The sequence below is a fragment of the Schistocerca nitens genome, chromosome 3, assembly GCF_023898315.1.
Source record: "Schistocerca nitens isolate TAMUIC-IGC-003100 chromosome 3, iqSchNite1.1, whole genome shotgun sequence".
Classification (NCBI taxonomy): Eukaryota; Metazoa; Arthropoda; class Insecta; order Orthoptera; family Acrididae; genus Schistocerca; species Schistocerca nitens.
Genome location: NC_064616.1, coordinates 487,286,320 through 487,314,046, shown reverse-complemented (window position 1 = coordinate 487,314,046; position 27,727 = coordinate 487,286,320). Strand labels below are relative to the sequence as shown.

The 27,727-nt window shown below is 38.4% G+C and overlaps 1 protein-coding gene across 5 annotated transcripts in view; it reads left to right on the top strand.

The window, feature by feature from the left end:
- The window catches only part of LOC126248412 (WD repeat-containing protein 6), a 293,561-nt gene that overhangs the window by 246,025 nt on the left and 19,809 nt on the right, over positions 1-27,727 (top strand). For all 5 annotated transcript variants that reach the window (XM_049949374.1, XM_049949373.1, XM_049949375.1 and 2 more), the window contains 3 exons: positions 13,318-13,546; positions 26,255-26,709; positions 26,831-26,990. In XM_049949374.1, the coding sequence (XP_049805331.1) occupies positions 13,318-13,546; positions 26,255-26,709; positions 26,831-26,990 (844 nt within the window). The remainder of the gene's footprint in view (positions 1-13,317; positions 13,547-26,254; positions 26,710-26,830; positions 26,991-27,727) is intronic.

The window sequence follows — 27,727 nt, the reverse complement described above, 5'->3', positions numbered from 1 at the left end:
CCAAACAGTGTTATTGCTTATGAACACCAAACATTGATCAAAAAATGAGCTTGGAAATTGGTTTCCACTGTAGTGTGTCAATTTACTTGCGACCATCTATGATAATTAAATGTATTGTTGGCTCCATTCCATGTAAATGTGGCTTCATCAGTGAATAGTGTTAATGAAAAAAAATGATGATAGTCATTTAACCAGTGACAAAATTCAAGTCATGTGGCATTGTTGTCATCACAGAGATTGTGGACAAGCTGTATGTGAAATGAGTTTAAGATGTCCACATGTAATGTTGGTCATTCATGTGTTTGCCGGGCATTGATATATGCAGATAGTTGCCATGTGCTGGAAGTAGGTCTACACTGCAACATTTCAATGATCTACTGCTCTCTGACCACAGATTGTTAGCTATATTTTCAGAAAAAGATGGGGACTTGAAAGAAATCCTGTTTCATGCATTGTGCAGAAAACTCTGGTAAACACTCTATGATCAAGAATATCACCTGCTGGAAAGTGCAGACAATATTCTTCAACAGCAGCTGGTGCACTACCATCACAGAAGCCATAACCATGCACCATATCTGCATATCCTTCATTTGTGTAGATGTGTGGCATTTTAGCTAGTGCATGTACAAAACTTAACTGACTGATGCTTCTCTCTGACACACTATCAATCTCTCACACTACTTCATTCACAACACAACAAGGACAACTGTGCATTAAATGGGCTGGTTTAATGGCAGAAAGGTATCCCAAGCAAAGAGGTTCAAAGCAGTGATGTAGGGTGGACTAGACTAAAATGTCAAAGAAGTTGGATATGCATGCCTGCCTGCCTGCCTGCCTGCCAATAGCCTAAAAACAAATATACATTAAATGTGTTCTATCCTGGAAACCATTCATATGAAGCTTTTTGCTTCAAATGAGGGTTCCTGTGATATCCCAGAATATTGACCATTGCTCCTGGAACAGCCCTGTAGACATCACGATCAACTGCAAACAATGCTGTGGAGCCTCTGGTCTTATCTACTTTATAATTCATCCATGTCCCAAACAGTAATGGCCCTAGAACACTCCTTCAAGACATTCTACTTTTGCTTATGTTGACTTGTCCCATTGAGATCAACTTCTCACAGTCTGTTTGCTAGGAAGCCCTCAGTGGAGTCATAAATCTACTGTGACACTCAGCTCATATTTTGTTTCCTAAAAATAGTGGAGAACTGTATAGAATGATTTTCAGAAGTCAAGGAACATGGTCTCAACCTGGTCTCTACTGTCTACAGCTCTATGGAACTCATGGGTGAACAGAGTGACTTATCTATTACAGGATCTCTGTTTGAGGAAGCCATGTTGATTATATAGAGGAGATTTTCACCACCCAAAGAGGTCAGGTAATAATGCATGAGCATAAAATGTATTCCATAATTGTACAACAGACTGACATCAGTGATGGTTATGTAGACCTATAATTAAATGTTATGTGCGTATCTCTGGCGACTTTCCTTGAATGGAAGTGATGTGCACTTTTGTCAAATCACTTGGTACTATTCAGTATTCTGATCAATAGTAAATTGCTGTGAGAAGAGAAGTAACTTCTTTCACATAATTTTTGTAGAATCTTATAGGTATCTCCGTAGTCCAAATGCCTTTAGACCAGTGGGTGATTTTAGGTAATTATCCAATTTGTGCGCACTTACCTCAGTGGCTCCCATTTTGGTGTCTGTGCAATGATTGAAAGGAGGAGCCATATTATGACCTTTGACACTGAAATAATTTCACAAGAATGAATTTAGTATGCCAGCCTTCTCTAATGAATCTTCTGTTTTGGTGCCATTAAGGTGACTTAGTGACTGAACAGATACTTTCAATCCACTTACTGATTTTTACCTAAGACCAAAGTTTTGTAAGATTTTTAGTCAGATTGCTCAGCAAAATTTTACTTTCTAACTTACGGATTGTTTCCCACATTGTGATCATAAGGCCGTTGCAGCATCACTGAATATGGAAGTTAATAGGAATATAAAAAAGGGAGGAAGGTTTATCTGTTTAGCAAGAGTAATAGAAGGCAGATTTCAGACTACCTAACACATCAAAACGAAAATTTCTGTTCCGACACTGACAATGTTGAGTTTTTATGGAAAAAATTCAAGGCAATCGTAAAATGCGCTTTAGACAGCTACGTGCCGAGTAAAACTGTGAGGGACGGGAAAAACCCACCGTGGTTCAACAACAAAGTTAGGAAACTACTGTGAAAGCAAAGAGAGCTACACTCCAAGTGTAAACGCAGCCAAAACCTCTCAGACAAACAGAAGCTAAACGATGTCAAAGTTAGCGTAAGGAGGGTTCAAATGGTTCAAATGGCTCTGAACACTATGGGACTTAACATCTGAGGTCATTAGTCCCCTAGAACTTAGAACTACTTAAACCTAACTAACCTAAGGACATCACACACATCCATGCCCGAGGCAGGATTCGAACCTGCGACCGTAGCAGTCGCGCGGTTCCGGACTGAAGTGTCTAGAACCGCTCAGCCACCGCAGCCGGCGTGTAAGGAGGGCTATGCGTGAAGCGTTCAGTGAATTTGAAAGTAAAATTCTATGTACCGACTTGACAGAAAATCCTAGGAAGTTCTGGTCTTACGTTAAATCAGTAAGTGGCTCGAAACAGCATATCCAGACACTCCAGGATGATGATGGCATTGAAACAGAGGATGACACGCGTAAAGCTGAAATACTAAACACCTTTTTCCAAAGCTGTTTCACAGAGGAAGACCGCACTGCAGTTCCTTCTCTAAATCCTCGCACAAACGAAAAAATGGCTGACATCGAAATACGTGTCCAAGGAATAGAAAAGCAACTGGAATCACTCAACAGAGGAAAGTCCACTGGACCTGACGGGATACCAATTCGATTCTACACAGAGTACGCGAAAGAACTTGCCTCCCTTCTAACAGCCATGTACCGCAAGTCTCTATAGGAATGGAAGGTTCCAAATGATTGGAAAAGAGCACAGGTAGTCCCAGTCTTCAAGAAGGGTCGTCGAGCAGATGCGCAAAACTATAGACCTATATCTCTGACGTCGATCTGTTGTAGAATTTTAGAACATGTTTTTTGCTCGCGTATCATGTCGTTTTTGTAAACCCAGAATCTACTCTGTAGGAATCAACATGGATTCTGGAAACAGCAATCGTGTGAGACCCAACTCACTTTATTTGTTCATGAGATCCAGAAAATATTAGATATAGGCTCCCAGGTAGATGCTATTTTCCTTGACTTCCAGAAGGCGTTCGATACAGTTCCGCACTGTCGCCTGGTAAACAAAGTAAGAGCCTACGGAATATCAAACCAGCTGTGTGGCTGAATTGAAGAGTTTTTAGCAAACAGAACACAGCATGTTGTTATCAATGAAGAGACATCTACAGACGTTAAGGTAACCTCTGGCGTGCCACAGGGGAGTGTTATGGGACCATTGCTTTTCACAATATATATAAATGACCTAGTAGATAGTGTCGGAAGTTCCATGCGGCTTTTCGCGGATGATGCTGTAGTATACAGAGAAGTTGCAGCATTAGAAAATTGTTGCGAAATGCAGGAAGATCCGCAGCAGATAGGCACTTGGTGCAGGGAGTGGCAACTGACCCTTAACATAGACAAATGTAATGTATTGCGAATACATAGATAGAAGGATCATTTACTGTATGATTATATGATAGCGGAACAAACACTGGTAGCAGTTACTTCTGTAAAATATTTGGAAGTATGCGTGCGGAACTATTTGAAGTGGAATGATCATATAAAATTAATTGTTAGTTGAGATTCATTGGGAGAGTCCTCAGAAAATGTAGTCCATCAACAAAGGAGGTGGCTTACAAAACACTCGTTCGACCTATACTTGAGTATTGCTCATCAGTGTGGGATCTGTACCAGATTGGGTTGACGGAGGAGATAGAGAAGATCCAAAGAAGAGCGGCGCGTTTCGTCACAGGGTTACTTGGTAACCGTGATAGCGTTACGGAGATGTTTAGCAAACTCAAGTGGCAGACTCTGCAAGAGAGGCGCTCTGCATCGCGGTGTAGCTTGCTTGCCAGGTTTCGAGAGGGTGCGTTTCTGGATGAGGTATCGAATATATTGCTTCCCCCTACTTATACCTCCCGAGGAGATCACGAATGTAAAATTAGAGAGATTCGAGTGCGCACAGAGGCTTTCAGACAGTCGTTCTTCCCATGAACCATACGCGACTGGAACAGAAAAGAGAGGTAATGACAGTGGCACGTAAAGTGCCCTCCGCCACACACCATTGGGTGGCTTGCAGAGTATAAATGTAGATGTAGATGTAGATGCTTTCTTTGCTCTCATTTTGGCCTCATACAACTTTGTTTGTCAACAAGGCTTTGACTTCACTTAAATGTCTGATGAAGCTGTCTTTGCTTTTGTATTGATAAGATCATTTTATCTGGTGTTTCAAGCAGTTGCATACCTTTAAGATTTGGAACTATGTGGGAATTTATGTCACTTTAGTATCCTGCTATATTAAATACACCCAGTGCAGATTAATTATTCACAAAAGCTTACAGAGGAATTTGTACTCTAATACCTAACTTTTTGCTTGTGGAAAGTACAACTTCATATAGAAAGAAATAAAAAGTGTAGGTGAATTTGTTGGCTGCATGATCATAAATCATGACAAAGGCAACATAATCATTGCAAATAATGTCAGACAAGCAGTGGTGGATACATATGGAGAGCACGCAGGGCGCATGCGTCCCCCCCCCCCCTTACCCCCCTTGCGGGGCCCCCCACGTTGCCACCCGTGTTGCCCCAACCAGTCAGCCCACATGCTATTAATTCGTTTCTTTTATCAGTCGACTCGACTGAATTGAGTTATCGAGTAGCTGTACTTTCCTATGCAGCACGCGCATCCGTGTCATTGTATTTCATACCTTTCTATCTGGTACATAGATAGCTGATACATACCTACAAGAAAAGTCGCGGATTTGTTTGATAAAAGTCACAAATATTCTACTGTTTTCTTGTACAGAGAACCTTCGATAAGTAGCGTTATAAATACGGACTACTCACCAAAAGAGAAGGTAGTTTACATTCAGAAGCAGAAATATTAAGACTGAAGAATGAATAAGTAAAAAGTCCTAGTTTTAGCAAGTGCAAGTGTGAAGATCAGTCAAGAGTGAGAGAGATCAGCTGATTGTGAAGTATTAATAATAGTATTTCATAGTAATTTCTCAGTAAAAATATTGTTACAAGACACTATCGAATGCACTAGAAAGGAACAAAATTGGCAGTAAACGTTCCACACACACAAATTGCCAAATGACATCATCATTGGAAACTCGCCCTTATATTATACGTCATAAGGTAGATATTGGCCTGTCACTTTCACAGTAGGTATTTGTTCACACTCCATAAAAGTCTGGAAGCAAACATTCTGGCAGTGAAAGTTCTCAGAACGACTGAGCCGCATATATAGGGGAAGCAGAGTCACTACCAGGTAGTCAGTTTGAAAGCTAAAATCATCACGATAACTTGAGAGTGATAAAAAGTGAACAACTGCAATTATTGGCTATTACCACAGACTTCAGTCAGTATTGTGCTTAATGATATTAGAAATATGTGAAGTGTGACCATGTGTATTTTAGTGCTAAGTGTACTAGTGTTACATTTTTCAGTGCGAATGAAGTGTTTATTTGAGAATAATTGGCATCTAATTTACCTATGTCATAACAATATAATAAAATAGATTGTTATGTAATAAGAAAAAGAGAAATAGAAACATCTGAAAATTCCGGTCACTATTCAGTTGCAAAAACACCACCAGATGTATAGGCAGAGCCTAGCACTTCGTCGAAACTTCCACAACAAACTGCCTATTGGCTTCTGGCTCAGGTTCTTCGGCCGACGTTCATCTAATGATTTTTCTGACGTTTCGCCAGCGCGAGTGGCTGGCATTGGAGGGTGAAGCTTTGACAATGCCAGCCACTCGTGCTGGCGAAACGTCAGAAAAATCATTAGATGAACTTCGGCCGAAGAATCCGAGACAGAAGCCAATAGGCAGTTTGTCAACAAGTGGCCACGAAAGCCTCAACAATTTTGTGTTCCACAACAAAGTTCATCAACTGATTTCTTTAATCCCACAGATATTGGCAATTATTTGGATCTATTAGCATCAGGAAATATTGCTGATGATATAAAACAGAAGCTTCTCACAGATCCAAGGAAACCTGAAAAAGGTTATATCTTTCCTTCTTCCAAGCACAAGAAGAGGGAACAGTTTGAATGCAAGCAGGTGCACAATAATCACTTTGAACAGTATCCATGGCTGGTGTTCTCACAAGTTAAAAAGGGACTTCTTTGAATTAACCATTCAATTTTTGTGAATAATGAAATGGTTGGAGGAAAGAAATCAATTATCGCCAAGAAACTTGTGACTGAACCACTAACGAAGTTTGCCAAACTTACTGGTAAAGATGGTGACCTTGAGACCCACTCTCAGTTGAAGTACCTCGTTGAAGCATTAACAGATGCAAAACTATTTTTGGTGGCATGAGACAACCGCAAACTTGAGGTCTTAAATAAATTGTCAAGACAGAGAATGGAAAGCATTAAGGAAAACAGAGACTATCTTGTACCTATAATAAAAGCAATCATACTTCATGGAAAGCAAAATATTCCTCTGCAGGAGCATAGAGATGATGGGAGTCTATTAGAAAACAAAAATGACCATGAAAGTTTAGTGAGTAATGAGGGAAACTTTAGAGCTCTTCAGAGATTTAGAATTGACACCAGAGACTTGCAACTAAAACATCACCTTGAGACCACTAAAGTGAACACCACTTACATAAGTAAAACAACGTGTAATGAACTTATTTCATGCTGTGAAACAGCGAAGTTATCGAGAATACTGGAGGGAATCAAAGATTCTCGTTATTACAGCATAATCTTCGATGAGATTAAGGACGTAGGGCACATCGCCCCACTGAGTTTAGCTGCAAGATGTGTAGATAACAACAGCAAATTACATGAAAGATTTTTGGGTTTTGTTGACATCCATAAAGACAATGATTGTAGTGGAAACATTGATGATGAACCTCAAGAGAGTCAAGATGAAGAGCGTAATGTTACTGGTGAAGTATTAGGTACTACAATTCTAACGAGAATGGAAAGCCTTTCTCTGTCATTGGATAACTGTGTGGGTATAGGCTGTGATGGTTGCTTAGTTAATATGTCAGAATTAAAAGCAGCTGAGCCATCAATGTGCAAGTGGCACCATGTCAAAGTCATCGGCTCAACCTTGCTGTCTCTCGCAGTTGCAAAGTTACAAGTGTGAGAAACTCACTTGGTACTATTGAAGAAGTATTATCATTCTTTACAGGCTCTAGCAAGCAGTTTGCAACATTGAAGAGTCACCTAAAACACTCGGTACAGTCACATTGTCAAACAAGATGAGTTGAGTGACATGACGCTGTTATTCAATTCACAGCTGATCTTGGAACAGTTTGCAAAGTTCTTAAAGAAATATGGTGTTGGAGGGATAAAACTACTGCTGCCAAAGCCAATATTCTCCTTCAAGCTCTCTCTAACAGAAAGTTTATTATCACTCTGTTTACACTGAGAGACATTATGAGCATAACATATCCAGTCGGCAAAATCTTACAAGACTCTAGCTTGGACATCGCGATGGCAAAAGCAAAATTAGATTCGACAATCAAGGTGTACAACAGCATGAGAGCTAATGCTGATAGCCACTTTGCTCGTATTGTTGAAGAGACAAAGGCAGTTATGGAAGAGTTAGACGTGAAGATGAGTGTTCCTCATCTTACAGGCAGACGGAGACACGAGGAAAACTGATCATAATGATGATGCTACGACATATTGAAAAAGAACTGTTTTCATTCCAACACTGGACCATGTTACAACTGACATGAGAGAACTGTACAAAATATTTGCTTGTCTACCTGCATCTATTGCTACCATAGAAAGAAGTTTTTCAACCCTGCGGTGTACAAAGACATGGCTGAGGAGGATCAACTTAATCGCTTAGCTCTGTTGAACACTGTCACCCTCACATTGATTGTCCTATTGACGATGTAATTAAGCAATTTTTCAGGAAGAATAGGAACATAGAATTCATCATTTAAGGAAGAGAACCACAATTTTAATTTTTTTTATATCATAAGATGGCATTGTCTTGTATATGTATATAATCAGTTTAAATAAAACTTTCTTAAACTTTGCATGTGACTTGATTATTTTTTATTGTGGTAAAAGTAAAGGTAGCTCAAGATATCTTTAGTGCCCCCTCCTTGAGGTTTTACTGTGTCTGCCACTGCAGACAAGGGATCTCTTCTGAAGAACTACTTATATTATAGTAATACTATTGTCATGGACATGGATGGTGATGGAACTTTGTAGGATTTATGCCTCTGAAGAAGATACTTTGGTGATAAAATATGATCTACTATCAAGATGCTAAGAGGTTCAAGACATACTGTAGCTACTGTGTCTTGCAGAGATCTGTAGCCTTCTGCCACCTATTTGCTGTTGAGGCAAAGCTGGTACATTTTCTCTTGCAGCCTACCTGTCAGTAGCACATTAAACTGTACGAAAGAAAGAGAAAAGGGAATTCTATGAAGTAATCCTCTGCAGGTTATGGTTGTTATACCATAGAACTAGAAGAATAAACTTGTCCAACAAATTCATTGTGATAATTTTTGGAGAAATTTGAGGGGGGGGGGGGGGGAGGGGGGCAATTCATCTACTCTGATACTGACTGTGTAAGGGATTTTATTCTATAATTCATAGGCACTGTATTTTAAGATGTTAATTACCCGTCAGTGAAAATGTAGCATCAGATGACAGGAAAAACATATATAGAACACAGCTCATTTGAGAAGCATTATTAGTCTATCCAAAACACCTTATGGGACCAGTTAGGAGCCATAGCTGGCATTAAGTTGTAAGCCCTGATGATATTGTTGATATATTTTTTATTTTCCGTCATTCAATTACATTTATACAATTTTCTTGTGTTTGAATCTCTTCCCCCTCCCACCTCCCTCTTAATCCTATTTAATTCGTAGAAAGAAATAAGAACTGTAAACATTGTATACAGCACTATATTGTGCAAAAGATCTAAAGGTTGAAAATGTGAACATACATGTTTAGAGGTTGACCATTAGCTGTTGAGAGTTTCAGATGGAGCATTAGGCAATGATTGATTGAAACAGGGGAAAGGGATGGAATGGAAGATGAGTGGCTTACTTTGAGAGATGAAATAGTGAATACAGCAGAGGCTCACATAAGGAAAAAGAGAAAGCTTGGCAGAAGCCCTTGGTTATCACAGGAGATACTGAATTTCATTGATGAAAGGAGAATATATAAGAATGCAGCAAATGAAGCAGGTGAAAGGGAATACAAACATCTAAAAAATGAGTTGGCAGGAAGAGCAAAATGGTGAAGCAGGAATGGCTGGAGGACAAGTGCAAGGATATAGAAGGCTATATAACTAGGAGAAAACAGATACTGTCTATAGAAAAATTAAAGAGACTTTTTAAAAAAAGAGAGGCTGCTATATGAATATTAAGAGCTCAGGTGGAAAACCTGAAAAGCAAAGAAGGGAAAGCTGGAAGTTGGAAGGAGTATTTAGAGGGGCTATACAGGGGAAATGAACTTGAAGGCAGTGTTATAGAAAGGAAACAGGTCATTTGGAGATGAGATGGGAGATATGATACTGCAAGAAGAATCTGACTGAGCACTGAAAGACCAAAGTTGAAACTAGGCCCTGGAGACACAACATTCCCTCAGAACTACTGATATCCTTGGGAGAGTCTACCAAGAAACTGAAAGAAAAATTTAATAATTTCAATTCCAGAGAAAGCAGGTGCTGACAGGTGTGAATATTACTGGACTGTCAGTTTAATAAGTCATTGTTTCAAAATACAGAAGAATGGAGAAACTTGTAGAAGCCAACCTCAGGGAAGATCAGTTTGGGTTCTGGAGAAATGTTGAAACACACAAGACAATAGATTAAGGGAAGGCAAAACCGTGTTTTGTTGCATTTATAAACTTGGAAATTTCTTTTGATAGTATTGACTGGAACACACTGTTTGAAATTCTGAAGGTAGCAGAGGGAGACCAAGAGATGAATACAGTAAGCAAGTTCAAAAGGATGGAGAGCTGGATGAAACCTGTGTTCAGACTGGAGACCACAACAACAACAAGCATCTCTTTATTTACACAGTTGTTTTACCTGACTTCAAAATGAATGAATCAGCAATGATATTTCAAATGAAAATGAATTTTGAATATACCACATTTTTAAATTGGACTAAAAAGTATAAAATAGTTTCTCCTAGCCCCATACAGATTCCTAAACCCATACATAAAATTTTTGAATGTGAATTTTTAATAGGTATGAAAATACTTGTAAGATTTAAAGTGAAAAACATGGGACACATGCAACAGGTGAATTACTCATGCATCATTTATGTATTACATGCACAACCTGGTTTTTGTTACAAGTATTTCCATACCTATTGCAAATTTACAATCACAGATTTTCAGGGCTATATGTTTGGGGTTAGAAATCTGTATTGGTATAGGAGACCTTATTTCTTATTTTTTAATCCAATTTAAAAATATGGTGTGTTAAAAATTCTTTTTTATTTAAATAATTATTTTCTGCTTTTTAGTCTTGTGTGTGTGACATGCATCAGTCCACTTCAAACATTTTGATGAGATTACAACAAAGGTTTATTTCAGTTTCTCTTCACCTGACTCAGCCAATATATTGTCTCCTCCTGTTTACATCTTGTAAAAAGACTGTGAAGGTAAAAATTAAAGAGATTAAAGTTCACACAGAAGCTTACCAGCAATTGTTATTTCTGTCAATCACTCATGACCAGAGCAGCAAAAGGTAAAAATTAGAGATATTTGAGTTCACACAGAGGCTTACCAGCAATTGTTATTTCTGGAAATCACATGTGACTAGAACAGGCGTAGAGGGAAATTGGAGTGGTACAGAAAGCATTCTCCTCACACCAGACAAGAAAGCAAATTAATATTGAAAAATAAAGTTCTTAGGTTTCTAGCACCATCAAGTGATTAAAATTACACAAGCTTTCGGCCAAACACTCCTTGGCCATTGTCAAGTGATATGACTGCCAGTGGGCTGGTAGTACACCCCCTTATATATACACTAGCTGCCAGCTGTGATGTCACAAGTGCTTGCAGCATTGCGATGTATGGGCATACGTTGACTCAACGTTCAATGTGGCCGCACAGTCGCTGGATCCATTCTTTAACTACACAATCCCAGAAACCGTTAGTGAGAGATGTGAAAGATTTTTTATGAGATTTTATCTGTGACCTTTTTGTAAAGCATGCTGTGGTATCATAGGCAATAAAACCTCACTAGCTCCTTCCTGTGTTATTCCACAGTACGTACTGTTTGTTCAACATAAGACTGGCCACACTCGCAAGGTATTTTGTAGATCCCAGGTGTTCTGAGACCTGCTGTATCTTTAACTGGTCTCATTAATTGGTGGATTTTTGTCATATGCCTGAAATTATATTTTATCTAGCATTGTTTCAACAGGTGGCTTATCTTGCCTGACATGTAGCCTCAGAATAACAAAAAAAGCAAGTTTCTTTTCTTGCTGCTTGCCAGTGGTCTTACTGGGATTCTTGCTTGAAATCACTTCATTTATTTAATCAACACTACAGCCATTGTTCCTGAAGATCTTGCTTAGGTGACTCAACGTATGGGACAGGTTATCAACGTCTGATATCATTCTTGCATAATGCACCAATTTTTATAACACAGTGCACTTCTGTGCCCGGTGATGATTACTGATGGTGTATAAGTATGGATTGACGTGGATAGGTTTTCTGTAGATGCTGTGACCAAAGCATCCATTTTGTTTGCTGTGGATGAGGACATTGGGAAAGGGCGACATTTTGTTGTTTTCTACTTCCAAGGTGAACTGGGTGTTGCTGTTAATACCTTTGAGGATTTCCAAGGAGTCATCAAGTTTCTCATTTCCATGGGACCAAATGATGAATGTGTTGTCAATGTACCAAAAGAAACAACTAGGCTTTAATGGCACTGTGTCTAAGGATATTAGATGCAGCAGGTCTCAGAACACCTGGAATCTACAAGATACCTTGTAAGTGTAGCCAGTCTCATGTTGGACAAACAGTGCACACTGTAGAACAATGCAGAGAGGAGCACGAGAGGTTTTATCGCCTATGATACCCTAAGGAATCTGCTTTAACTGAGATTCCTTTAGAAAATGCTCACCAGATAAAATTTGATGAAATGCCCATCATGGCTTGCCCTAATGGTTTCTGGGACTGTGTAATTAAAGAAACCATTGAAATAACAATCACCAATAACACCCTAATTAGTGATAGTGGCTGGCAGCTCAGTATGGCATGGGATCCTACAATCGTGTGGTTGAAGCAAGCGTATCGAACACTGAGTCAATGTATGCCCATACATGTCAGTGCCATGAGCACCAGTGATGTCACAGTCAGCACCTAGTTTATATAAGGGGTGTACCAGCAACCTACTGGCAGTCATATCACTTGACTATGGCCAAGGAGTGCTTGACCAACAGCTTATGTAATTTTAATCACTTGACATGACTAGAAACCTGAGAACACTTTACTCAGTGTTGCCACCACCAGACTCTGCATTCTTACAAATTAATATTGCATTGGCATCCAGTTCTGAGCTATGTTTAAAATTTCAGGTCTTTAGCTCATCAGGAACTTAGTTTAAAATTGATTGCAAAATTTATACTGAACAGACAGGCAGACAAGAAAGCACTATTCAACTCCTCTTCCTCCCTCTCTCAGCTCACTCATGGATGTCCACTCACATACTGCCTGGAATGAATTAATATACTACTACACAACATGTCAATCCTGCAGGGAAGCCGAGATGTTAGGTGTTACCAAACTTTTTCACCTCCACCCCCAGCCATACCAAACAGACTGACAAGAAAGCAAGTTAATATTCGTCACTATTTTTAAAATTTCAGGTCCATTTCCTATTGGGAAGTTAGTTTAAAATCAGTGCAAATGTTGTGCCAAATGGACATAGAGACAAGAAAGTGACCGAATAAAAACATGGTTAAAAGAAAACACTTCCACCCAAGCAGCACCTCTCCCTTCCCTTGCGTGCGTGTGTGTGTGTGTGTGTGTGTGTGTGTGTGTGTGTGTGTGTGTGTGCGCGTGTGCGCGCGCGCGCGCGCATGTGTTGCACACATGTCAACATTGAGTATCTCCTCTCATGTTTCTCTTTCAGATGAAGCTGTATTGCCACAAGTGTATTGCTCTGAAGTTTGCTCAGATATTTTGAATAAATGTGGAGGTAAGAAGAAAGCACCTTGGAAGTCACTGCAGCCTGTGGCAGAGGCAGATATGCGGTATATGGACATCTGCATCTTGCAAACCGAACACACCCCAAGAGACACTTGTGAATACACTGTTCCATTTGCTTTTATTTTGGCAGGGTGTTCAGATGGGAACTGGAGGTAACCATGTTTTGAGTTCATTAAGCTGGATATAATCATTTATGTTACAAGACTGACAAAACTATCCTATTGTTACATTACAATAATTTTCTGATGATCCCACCTTCGTCCCGTCCTCTAAATTTCACTTTATCTCTCTTTTCAATTGAAAATTCTGAAAGTACTTCAAGGATGCCATTTTTTTCAATATGTGAAGAAGGAACTGCAGCTGAAACCAGAAATATTGTAAACAAAATTTATTTAAGAGTGTAGAATAATATTAATTGACTATTGCCGAAAACACAAGCATCTGAGGCTGTCGAGTTCAGGATACATCTGTTGAGATTATCTGGTGAACATGCTGCACTACAAAATTCAAGATAAAATGAAGTGCCATAGGTGAGTGCAGTTCTTTTGAAAAAACAGTGTTTTAATGAAAGAAACAGAAGTCTTGCAGAACTCTATACATGTACATATGGTACTTTAGTGCACATATTGCTTATGCATGCCCGCATCTCGTGGTCGTGCGGTAGCGTTCTCGCTTCCCACGCCCGGGTTCCCGGGTTCGATTCCCGGCGGGGTCAGGGATTTTCTCTGCCTCGTGATGGCTGGGTGTTGTGTGCTGTCCTTAGGTTAGTTAGGTTTAAGTAGTTCTAAGTTCTAGGGGACTTATGACCACAGCAGTTGAGTCCCATAGTGCTCAGAGCCATTTTGCTTATACATGGCCCAGCCTGTTTAATGTGATCACCACTTATGTTTGACATCCATGTGCAATAACTACTCACTGTGGCAGGTGGCAGCACTATCAGTGGAGGGTATATAAAGCTTTTCGGGGGATGCAGAAAACAGTGCATTTGTCGTAAAGTGGAAACAGAGTGATTTATCTGACATCCAAAAGGACTTGATCTTTAGATTTTGGGCCAAGTGTGGAAGATTTTCAAAACTGTTAAGTTTGTAAACCATTCATGTGCCACCATGGTTAAAGTATACTGTGCATTGCAAAATGGTGCTATCGGAACTGTCACACAGGAAACTGTGGTGCATCATGGTCCATAGAGGACAAGGGTGAATGCTGACTATGAAGATGTGTCTGGGTGAATAGATTTGCAGCTGTTATGCAACTCACCACCCAGATGAACCAAGGGACTGTGAACAGTGTCTCCTCAATGACGATTCAGCGATTGTTGCTGCATAAGGGCCTCCCCAGCAGGCACCTGGTTCAAGCAACCATGCTGACTGCTGTTCATCTGTGATGAAGGCCAGAATTTGCATGACAGTATCACACCTGGCTGTCCACTGAGTGGCGACAGGTGGTCTTTTCAGATGAATCGCATCTTATACTCCATCAGACAGATGGTCGATGGCATGTACAGCATGAAACATCTGAAACCAAACACTCCCCAGACACTTGGCAGAAGGCTCCAGGCTGGAGGAGGCAGCGTTATGGTTTGGGGAATGTTTTTGTGGCATTCCCTAGATGATCTTGTCATTCTGGAAGGCACAGTGGGTCAGCAGAGGTATGCCAGTTTGTTTTTCCTCAGGATGATGGCATATACCAGCAGGACAATGCACCATGTCACACAACTCAAAGTGTATGTTTGTGGTTCAGAACCAGGATGGGTTTACTGTACTCCTGTGGCCTCCAAACTGCTTGGATTAACACACAATCAAGAATCTGTGGGACCACCTCGATTGGGTTCTTTGCGCTATGGATCCTCAACTAAGAAACCTAGTGCAGCTGGCCACAGCACTGTAGTTGGTGTGGCTCCACATCCCCGTAGGTGCCTTCCAGAACCTCGCTGACTCTTCCTGCACACCTTTCAATGGTTTGCACTGCAAAAGATGATTATTTAGGCTTTTGACAGGTTGTTTGTTAATGTGACTGGACAGTGTAGTTAGCTGCTACAGGATAATTTAATTTAGTCTAGTATTTTGCATGTGCCATGGCTTATATTTTCAATAACTCCCCACAATGTGGAATTATGTCAGTAGGTTCACAAATAAGACATGGTTTTCATAACTGGAATTTTTGATTCTCTTAATTTACAACAAAATTTGGTAAATGTAACGTGATCATATGCACACTATCTCCTCAGAAATGCATCTATGAAGTAGAGGGAGAAGTCAAGTATAAATTATTTCAATTTGTTTGTAAAACTTTCATTGTCTGCCAGCACCTTTAATTCACAAGAGAGATGGTCAAATACATTTATGACTTTATACTTTGCTCTTTATTGTGCAAGCGTAAGGATAAGGTTTAGACAGTGGAGACTATATTTATTCCTAGTGTTACATTTACGACTGCAGCTATTATTTTCAAATATGCTTGAATCTGTATAGGAAACGTTATAGGAGACTAAACATATTGTGAGGCTGTTGTTAGTATGCCTAATTTTTTTAAACAGTTGAAGTTTGGGGATGGACACCAGATATTATTCTTACAGTATGTACCTGTGTCATGAATACTTTTGTCTCTTTGTAAGGAATTACCCCAAAATTACTCCATGTGACATTAATGATTGTAAGTGCATGAAAATAAGTTAATTTTTGAAACTTTTGTCACCAAAATGAGCAATTACATACAGAGCAAATGTTACTGAACCAATCATTTGCTAAGATCTATAATATGTGATTGTCAATTCAAATTCTGTTCGGTATACACACTCTGAATTTCAAACAACCATTATTACATATTTTATTTCCTTCCTGCTGTATGTCTGTTGATGGTTTGTCCCCTTGCAGAAAAAGATTCATCGCAAGAGCTGTGTAAGTCGTCTAATGTGACCCCTTGCTTCTTATCAATAAAACATGAAGTCAGTTACTTAATATGCCTTGAAAGCCATAAAATTTAAGCTTCTCCAAAACTATGTTGTGATTTACACAGTGAAGTGCTGTATGCAGATCACAAAAAATCCTGGTACATGAAATCTTGTCAATTAGATATTTTAATACATGGTCAATGAAATGATAGATGGCATGTTCAGTGCAGAGGCCCTGCTGGGTCAGAATCTTGTATGTCTGGATATACTCAACCACTCTGAAATATATCACCTTTTCCAAAAACTTTTGAGAAGAAAGTCAATAGTAAAAATTGTTGGTAATAATTAATTTCTGTCATACTGCCTTTTCTAAAGAGCATTCTTGCAGTTGCATACTTTACTCTGCTCAAAAGAAACCGCAGGAAAGTGATACATTAAATATATAGCTGAGTTGTAACAATGGAAAATTGTACTAAAATGCAGGAGGATCTGCAGCGAATTGACGCATGGTGCAGCAAATGGCAATTGAATCTCAATGTAGACAAGTGTAATGTGCTGCGAATACATAGAAAGAAAGATCCCCTATCATTTAGCTACAATATAGCAGGTCAGCAGCTGGAAGCAGTTAATTCCATAAATTATCTGGGAGTACGCATTAGGAGTGATTTAAAATGGAATGATCATATAAAGTTGATCGTTGGTAAAGCAGATGCCAGACTGAGATTCATTGGAAGAATCCAAAAACAAAGGAAATAGGTTACAGTACGCTTGTTCGCCCACTGCTTGAATACTGCTCAGCAGTGTGGGATCCGTACCAGGTAGGGTTGATAGAAGAGATAGAGAAGATCCAACGGAGAGCAGCGCGCTTCGTTACAGGATCATTTAGTAATCGCGAAAGCATTACAGAAATGATAGATAAACTCTAGTGGAAGACTCTGCAGGAGAGATGCTCAGTAGCTCGGTACGGGCTTTTGTTTAAGTTTCGAGAACATACCTTCACCGAGGAGTCAAGCAGTATATTGCTCCCTCCTACGCATATCTCACAAAGATACCATGAGGATAAAATCAGAGAGATTAGAGCTCACACAGAGGCATACTGACAATCCTTCTTTCCACGAACAATACGAGACTGGAATAGAAGGGAGAACCGATAGAGGCACTCGAGGTACCCTCCGCCACACACCGTCAGGTGGCTTGTGGAGTATGGATGTAGATGTAGAGTATACTAGATGCTTTAGAAGAACATCTTTTTAATGTCTTGTTTGAATTTTTGTTTTTAATGGAGTTAATTATTTTCCATATTCCACAGGGAGATGATTGAGTAATCTTGAATTGATTGAATGTTTATGATAATGACTGTTGCATATGCTGTAATGCTGTTGCTTTTGAGCCTACTGTACCAAATTTCTCATATAGAGAAAGGAGGAGTTGTCCTTTATGTGAAAAATAATCACAAATTGAAAACTGCAGACACAAGTAGTTTTTATGCAGAACACACATGGAATCAAGTGCATGTGAAGTCATAATGGATTAATAGCATAATTATAATTATTACAATTTACAGATCCCCACTGGGAAATTTTTAGAAGCTTTTAGATAAATACGAAACCTTATTATGCCACCTACCTGACTAAAGTAGGAAGATGATACTTTGTGGTGATTTTAATATTTCTTTTTTTAAGTCTGGGCAATGTGATATAGAAATTTTACTTAATAGTTCTACATCTGCAGCCATACTCTGCATATGGCAGAGGTTACTTGCCATTGTACCAGTTATTAGGGCTTCTTTGTGTTCCATTCAGGTATGGAGCATGAGAACAATAATTGCTACATTTCCTGTTGCATGTGTAATTAGTCAAATGTTCTTCTAACAAACCCTACAGGAGCAAATGTGTACGACTCTCTCCCATGGCTCAAACAGAAGTGTTATGATTTGTGGTGCACTTCTCTGTGTACATTCAAATCCCCTTTAGGACTATTTGGTATGGTACCACACACATGAGCAATATTCTTGGATAGGTCACATGAGTGTTTTGTGAGCAATATCTTTTGTGGACTGACTGAATCTCCCTAATACTCTACCAACAATGTGAAGCCCACCACCTGCATTACATATAGCAGACCCAGTGTAAGTGTTTGAGTTGACCAATTCCAGTTGTGACTCATTGATATTGTAGTCAATTTCACATTTCTGAACATTTAAAGCAAGATGCCAATCTTTGAACTGCTCTGAAATCTTGTCAAGAGCCTACTGAATATTTATGCAGCTTTTGTCAGTCAGTATTTCTTATAGATAACTGTATCATCTGTGAAAAATCTGAAATTACTATTAATATTGTCTGCAAGGACATTAACACACAACATGAACAGCAAGAGTCGAAACACTGTACAGGGGCATACCTGAGGTTACTTGTACATTACAAAATTGTTAAGGCTTGTTTATGACCCTCCACACAAGATATCATGCTGTGTCCTCCCTCTTTAAGAAATGCTCAATCTTTTGACAAATTTTGTTTGACACCCCATATGAATTTACTTTTGATAATAAGCATATTTGTGGTACAGAGTCAAATGGTTTTCAGGAATCAGTAAATAGTACAGCTACCTGACTGTATTGATCTGTGGCTTTCAGGATGTCTTGTGAGAAAATTGCAAGTAAGTTTCACATGATCTGTGTTTGTGGAATCCATGCTGGTTGGCATGGAGGAGGTTACTCTGAGATACCTCATTATGTTTGAACTCAGAATATGTTATAAGATTCTACTACAATGATACTGGATAGTATTTTTGTGCATTACTTTTACTATCATTCTTGTAGATATGTGTGAGCTGTGCTTTCTTCTAACTACTGGGCATGGTTTTTTTGTTTGAGGGATCCACAGTAGATGCTAGTTAAAAGAGTGTCTAAATGAGTCACAAATTGGAATAAAATCTCATGGTTATTGCATTGGGCCCTGTCGCCTGCTGCATGGCTTCTGAGGCCATTCTCGCTTCATACAGGTGGCTGGCGGAGGTGGTGAAGATGGCTGGCTTTGCACATGAGGTGCAAGCAGAGCTCACAATTTGTGTCATTGTTCTCAGAATTTATTTGGGTCCTTTGGTTTGGAGCCAAGTGGAAGTTCTCAACCAAAGGCTTCATCACTTCATCGACTCTGTGACCGTCTAGGCTGCAGATATCTAGACCTGTGTTATTGTGTGGGAATCACCTTAATAGGTCAGGGGTGCAGTACACAGAGGAAGCAGCTACTTGGATATCAGAGTACTTGTGGAGTGCACATGAGGGTTTTTCATCCTAGGCAGTAATTTGAGGTGCTCTGACAAACATTCGCCAGTTAATATGCAGCAAGAGAAGTCAAATGGGGTTCAGAAAAAAGACACTTTGACTGTCATAATTTTATCAGTAAACTTTTCAAGTGTTGATAGTAAAGTTCCCAAATCTACTGCCCTCCAGGAACGTTCTTGTGCTCAAATTATTCTTAGGCCTGAGAGCTGGCTGAAACCTGAAGGAGAATGCTCTGAGATATTTAGCGAGTCATGGAACATCTATCTGAAAGATAGACTAGAGGCCAGAGGAGTGTTTATTGCAGTTGACAAAAATACTATCTCTATTTAGGTTGAAGTTGAATGTGACAGTGAAGTTATCTGGTCACGTATAACAGATATAGGCGAAACCAAGTTAATTGTAGGATATGTTTACTGGCCATTCGATTCCACTGTGACAATTCTAGAGTCATTCAAAGAAAGTCTATGGTAAATAGCACGTAAATACTCAGCTCATGCAATACTAGTTGAAGGCAACTTTAACCTGCCGAGTATAGGCTGGGATGTCTATGGATTCATTATGCGGGGTACAGACAGACAGTCATACAAAATACTTTTGAACACATTTACTGGAAACTGTCTTGAGCAGCTAGTATGGCAGTCCAAATACAATGGAAATATCTTAGATCTTGTAGCTACAAATAGGGTGGATCTTATCAACAATGTCAATATAGAAATGGGGATTAGCATTTATAATGTCATTATAGCGACTGTGATTACAAAAGTTAATAAATCAGTCAAGAAGGCTGGGTGAGTGTTTCTGCTAGATAGAGCAGATAAGCAGTTGTTAGCATCTCACTTAGACAGGGGACTGACATCACTTAGTTCCTGTAAAATGGATGTAGAAGAATTATAGGCAAAGTTTAAGCAGATTGTAAATTGTGGTGTGGAGAGTTATGTGCCTAGTAAGGATAAAGGATGGAAAAGACCCACCATGCTTTAATAACAAAATTCGGAGGATGCTGAGGAAGCAGACGGTTCAAGACGGAATGCACAAATGATGACAAGCAATAGTCAGTAGAGATTCATGCTTATGTGAAAAGATCCATGCATGAAGTGTACAACAACCATTGTCACACCTTAGCAAAAGATCTAGCAGAGAAACCAAGAAAATTCTGGTCTTATGTAAAATTGATTAGTGGGTCTAAGGCTTCCATTCAGTCCCTTGTTGACCAGTCTGGTGTGACAGTTGAAGATAGCAAAACGAAAGTTGAAGTTTTAAATCTCTCATTAAAAAAATCATTCACTCATGAGAATTCTACAAACATACCATCATCAGACAGACTCCTGTATAGATGACATAGTAATATGCATCCCTGGCATAGAGAAACAACTGAAAGATTTGAAAACAAATAAATCACCAGATCCAGATAGAAGCCTAATTCGATTTTACAAAGGGTACTCTATGGCATTGGCCCCTTACCTAGCATGCATTTATCATGAATCTTGTACCCAGCACAAACTCCCAAGTGACTGGAAAAAAGCGCAGGTCACTCTAGTATGTAAGAGGTGTAAAATAATGGACCCACAAAATTACAGACCAGTATCCCTTACTTTTGTTTGCTGCAGAATCCTTGAATATATTTGTAGTTTGAATAAAACTTTCTTGAGGCAGAGAAGCTTATGTCGACGGATAAGTGTGGTTTTAGAAAGCATTGCTCCTGTAAAGAGCTCAGCTTGCCCCTTTTCTCACATGATATACTGAGAACTATGGATTAAGGGCAACAGGCAGATTCCATATTTCTGGATTTCCAGAAAGCATTTAACAGGGGGCCCCATTGCAGGCTGTTAACAAAGGTACAATCATATGGTATAAGTTCATGGATAGCTGAGTGGCTCAAAGACTTCTTAAGTAACCCAGTATGTTGTCCTCAATGGTGAATGTTTATCAGAGACAAGGGTATTGTCAGGATTGCCCCAGGGAAGTTTGATAGGACTGCTGTTGTTTTCTATATACATAAATGATTTGGCAGACAGAGTGGTCATCAGTCAGCTGTTGTTTGTTGATGATGCCGTAGTGTATGGTAAGATATCAAAATTGAGTGACTGTAGGAAGATACAAGATAACTTAGACAGAATTTCCAGTTAGTGTGCTGAATGGCAGCTAACCCTAAATGTGGAAAAATGTAAGTTAATGCAGATGTGTAGGAAGAACAAACCTGTAATGTTTGGATACAGTATTACTAAGGTCCAGCTTGACATAAACAAGTCATTTAAATATCTTGGCGTAACTTTGCAAAGTGATATGAAATGGAGTGAGCACATGAGAACTGCAGCGGGGAAGACAAATGATCAACTTTGGTTCATTGGGAGAATGGAAGGAAAGGATGGTTCACCTGTAAAAGAGACTGCATGTGGGATGCTTATGCAATCTATTCTTTAGTATTGCTGGAGTGTTTGGGATCCGTACCAGGTTGGATTGAAGGAAGACACTGAAGCAATTAAGAGTCGGGCTACTAGATTTGTAACTGGTAGGTTCAAACAACACGCAAGTGTTACAGAGATGCTTTGGTTACTCAAATGGCTATCCCTGGAGGGAAGGTGGCTTTCTTTTTGAAAAACACTATTGAGAAAATTTAGAGAACCGGCATTTGAAGCTGGTTGCAGAATGATTCTGCTGCCTCCAACATACATTGTGCATAAGGGCCATGAAGATAATATACAAGAAATTAGGGCACATATGGAGGCATATAACCACTCGTTTTTCCCTCACTCTATTTGGAAGGTGAACAGGTAAGGAAATGACTATTAATGGTACAGGGTACCCTCCACCACACACCATGTGATGGTTTGCAGAATATCTTTGTATATGTAGATGTAGAAGCTTTGTTCAATTTTAGCCATTTCAGCTTTGTCTCAATACCACTGACACTATTATCTACATCACTTATATTTGCAGTGATGTAAGAATTAAATTTTGGTACAACACCGCTGGATTTTCCTTTGTAAAGAAACATTTGAAAACAGAGTTCAGCATTTTTGCCTTTGCTTTACTACCATCAATTTCAGTTCCTCTCTCACCTTTGCCCGCATCTCGTGGTCGTGCGGTAGTGTTCTCACTTCCCACGCCCGGGTTCCCGGGTTCGATTCCCGGCGGGGTCAGGGATTTTCTCTGCCTCGAGATGGCTGGGTGTTGTGTGCTGTCCTTAGGTTAGTTAGGTTTAAGTAGTTCTAAGTTCTAGGGGACTTATGACCACAGCAGTTGAGTCCCATAGTGCTCAGAGCCATTTGAACCATTTGAACCTCTCTCACCTTTGAGTGTCTGGACATGATCTTTAGTGCCACTAACAGTCTCCACATATGAGCAGAATTTCTTTGGGTTTTGTGAGAATCTTTCAATAATATTCTGCTACAGTGGTAATTGAAGGCTTCACACAGTGCCCTCTTGACAGCCAAATGCATTTCATTCAGCATCACTTTATCTGTAGCCCTACACTTTGTCTTGCACTTACTATTAACCTCAGTTCCATTAGAAGTTATTTTTCCCACCATAACTGTGGAAGATATTGACACCTTGATAGTCAGCTCATTAGTGTATGAGGACAAAGTCTACAAAATTAGTATTCGTCCAGTTTTAAATGGGTTATCAGATGGTGATAGCCAATTAGTCATAAAAGACTACTAGGCAACTCCAAGGAATGTGTTAACTTAGAAAACTGTTAGATTAGTTAATGATCTTATATTGCACCTTTAGAATTAACCTTCAAAGCATTATCCAAAATAACAAATATGAGGCAATGTATGTAAATTTTAAATTTAATACAGTTATAAGTAAATTTCTCTCCTTAAAAACCAGTTCCCAACAAAAACTGTGATATTTGGCACCAGTGGTGTAGCAAAGAAACAATGGATAACAAAGAGCAGTAAATTATCGTGTAGCAATAGATAGAACTATGCCAAATGGTCAAAATAAGCACATATGTGCAACTCCTTTCTTGTTTTAGTAAGTATTGTTCTTCATTGAGAAGAATCATCAGAAACTCAAAAAGCTTGCACATCATGTCAAAGATTAACATGTTTGAAAATGAAATCTATACAGTACAAAGTGTAGTCAGAAGGGAAATGGTAAAGAGTATCAGGAACAAGGTGATCAAGTAATTAAAGATAATGGCCAAATGATCTATGACACCAAACATATATTGGGCGACTTTTATGAGTTTTTAAATGTTACTGGTAATAGGTGAAATACAGTTTCTGAATATGTACCAGCTGACAGGTTTGCAATCTACTTTTAGTATACACTGCAGCACATAAATACAATCTCAGAAATGACATTCTGTTTTGCTTTAATGAATTATACTTGTCAGCAAAAGATGATGACATTCATCCTCTCTGCTATATATCTAATAGATGACTCTTAAGAATTTCCACTGGGTTATTAAAATTAAAATTTTAGTTTTACTTTTATTGTTATATCTTTGTACAAAAATTATGATGGTCAACATTAAGTTGCTGATCTTGTCAACTGTGTAATAAGAACTTGATTATACACTATCAGGATGCTTATACAGACATATTTATAACTACCTCCTGGTTTTCAGAAGATGACTGTATTTGCATGTATTTTCTGTCTACTGAAACGTCAGAGGTACTTGTGAATAACCCTGTATTTTGTGATATGCGCAATTTTCCACTTCCAACCAATTTATTTTCGTTCATAATCATTGAATAATTCTTCCCCTGACCAAGCTTGTTTACGTGCTTGTTTTCTTATGCTATTGAGCTGGACTTCAATTCAGAGTGGTTATGAGTACTGGTGGATCTTAATACCCATGATAATCAGAAGAATAGAATAACTATCCATTCCTCAAATTTGTCTGCCCATGCATACCTTGTTACCTATTTAAAATAAAATTTATCCTCCTTTTTATGTTTACATTTAAGATGTTGTTTGCCTGTACCTGACAAGTTTTGTTCAGATTAACTGTGCAGCACTGCAACATTTACATTTCTCCCCATTATAAATTATTCTCATTTGTCTCTGTGTCAGTTTTCCATCTACTGTAACATTTATCTGCATTTATTTAGCCAGCTCACCCCTTCTTTCATGGCAAATAGTTTCCATTTTGTTGAGGGAGAAGTTAATCTTTGCATCTGTTTCCTGAATATATTACTCTTGCTTTGTATTATCATCCTGATCTGTACAATGTAAATTTTCCTAGTTCTAATTGAGAGTTGTTTCATCCATTCATAAATGTTGATATTTTATCTGATACTAGAAAAACTTATTTGATAAGTGTGCAGATTAACATAGTATTTGAATATGTGCTTCATGAAGCAGAATCAATACTAACATATTTTGAGTGACTGAGAATTGTTCAGAAATCTAGTTGTTTATATTACAGACACTCTTAACAGTAAACAAGCTGAATCACTTAATTGTATACTGATTTATGATTTTATTAGTGTTGTGGAACCTGCTTGTGATATCTGTAGAAGTCAATATAATTCTTCTAAAAGAAATTTTGGCGTTTATTAGAGGTACAGCATTCAGCAGAAAAATACACAGAAAATTAAAAGATGAAATTAAATTTTGTAATAAGTCTGTCAAAAAGTGACACCATGAAAATAATTTCTGATTAGACCCCAGATGTTAGAGAGTCAAGGAATGTGAACCAATGGTAATAGCTTGTTTGCTGCTATTAACAAAAAGATGTGCATAAAATAAGTCAAGAATGTCTATAACTCTTCTTTGAGTTATAGACATTCTTGAATTATTTTATGCACATCTTTTTGTTAGTAGCAGCAAACAAGCTATTACCATTGGATCATATTCCTTGACTCTCCAACATCTGGGGCCTAATCAGAAATTATTGCCATGGTGTCACTTTTTGGCAGACTTATTACAAAATTGACTTGACTGCTAGATCAGCCAGTGAGGTTTGATTGTTAGTAATCTGTAGCTTTTCATTTGGTAAAAGATGTGCAGAGAGAGGATTCTATCTGTTCATTATATCAACGTAGCATATGTGATTTTCTGTTTTGTGCAAACTCAAGTCTTGAAGTTCATTATATATGATGAGTTAATGTCACATATAACTGTCTGATTTTTCTCTTTATGAGTGACTTATTAGTTGTCAATACAACATCCATGTGTACTTCAAGGTGTGCCACTTCAGTTATAATGTCAAAATTTAATGATTCTTCTTTTTTGAAAAAGTGTATTGGATTAATTTCAAATTCAGTGCTGCTGCAGTTACATTGCTGCACAGGTGTATGTTTCATTATCTGTATTTGCTCTTCTATTCATAAAACTGAACAATCAATAAAAATACTGAAAGAACGGAACATCGCCTGTGTAGGAACTGTTATTGTTGGTGTGAGTAAATGGTTTCACAGTATTAATTTGTTAACAGGTTTCGTGGTGAACTTCTATGCAACAGACTGTGTACTGATATTTTTAAAATAATTTTAAAATACTCACTCTTGGTTTCACTAATTTCCTTGTGCAATGTATGCACCTTTAGATGAGATGTTTTTATTAATATTTCATATTTTAGAAGTTTGATATGACTGTTGAAGGTCTTAGCATTAGGATCTAACAGTTGTGAAATTTTCTAGGCTGTTTAAAATGCAGCAGAATCTTAGCCATTCTTCTCTGAATTTTAAATGTTTCAGTAACTCACACACTAATGATTTTATTTTCCAGGTTGCTAAATTACAATACACAGTGTGACCATCTGAATCATCTGAAAGCATTTCCCAGCCAAACGTGTGTGTTGAAAGTTGGCTATCTTTTCACCAGGAGCCATTATTTTGTTTTTACAATGGACACCAATGGATGTTTAAGATTATGGGATTTAACTGCTGATATCCATGACGCAGTAATAAGTAAATTTCAGATGCCTAACAATCATAAAAACTCCTTCGTTCAGACAGAGAAACAGAGAAAACCATTGTTTTCAATGAAAGTGCACCAAACAGGCATTAATAGTAGTGATACATTTAGTGTATCATGTGAGAGGTTTGTTATTGGTACAGGTGGTGATGATAATGCACTATCACTAACCATGCTTGATTTGAAGGTTGGGAATGCTGGAGATATGGATGTAGTTTGTGTTTCTCAGTGGAAAGATACAACTGCACATCTTGCACAGATTACAGGTATGCAATAATTATTCAGAAGAAAATATTCACATTATTCAATAATAGCTGCAACTTGTTTGCTGTGGAATCTATCAGAATTGAAAAGGAATGTTTTTCTACTGGTTTATATTTGTTGCAGGCATAAAAATGTTTAATGGATTCATTATTACTGGTTCTGTGGATCAATGCATTGCATTGTGGAGCTGGAGTTACCTATCATGCAAATTGAATGCTACGAAACTTCAAAGCTTTTGTAGTACCATTACTGACATTAAAGGATTTCTTGCATGGAGAACAGAGTGAGTAGATTTCAACTTCTTTTACCATATCAATGATTTCTTCACTTGGTCTTGGCTCAGATTAGTACTCACTGAGTGTAGCAGAAAATGTTAGATGGGATGAGAGGAATAGAAGACACTGCCATGCGAAATACACAAAAATAATGCTGTCATGAAAGTCGGTTTTCAATAAGAGAGTTAGGAGTTTCTTTATTCTGTAAATCACTAGAAAACTGTAAAGTACAGAGATCATGAACCCATAAACATCCCTCCATTATATTTTGAACGTTTCCTGTTTGTTACATTACAGTACCTATATTGTCTGGTGTATGTTTTATTGTATGTTATTCAATCAAGAACTTGTATTTCTTTGATGCAATTGGTTCTAAACTGTGTTACAGCATTTAACAATGTTTCGGTTTTTACTATCCTTTTCATAATATTGTTCCATATAGCTCTGTATTAAAACAGTCATTGAAAAAGACTGAGCCTTTAGAATACAGGAAGCATTTAGTTTCTCAGCAAAAAAGGTTTTTACTTAATTGTTGTACATTTCTTCATTCACATGTGTTTGGAGTATTTTGTATTTAATGGATTGTTGAGAGGATGTAAGTCATTATAATGATAGCAGTGGCTGCCACTTGTCACTTTGTCTTCATGTGTTAACTGTTGAGGTAATATTAAATGCCATCTAGTGATCTACAAAGGTAATGTCGCTTTTTTTTTTTTTAAGTAATTATGCTTTGTTTGTAAATCTC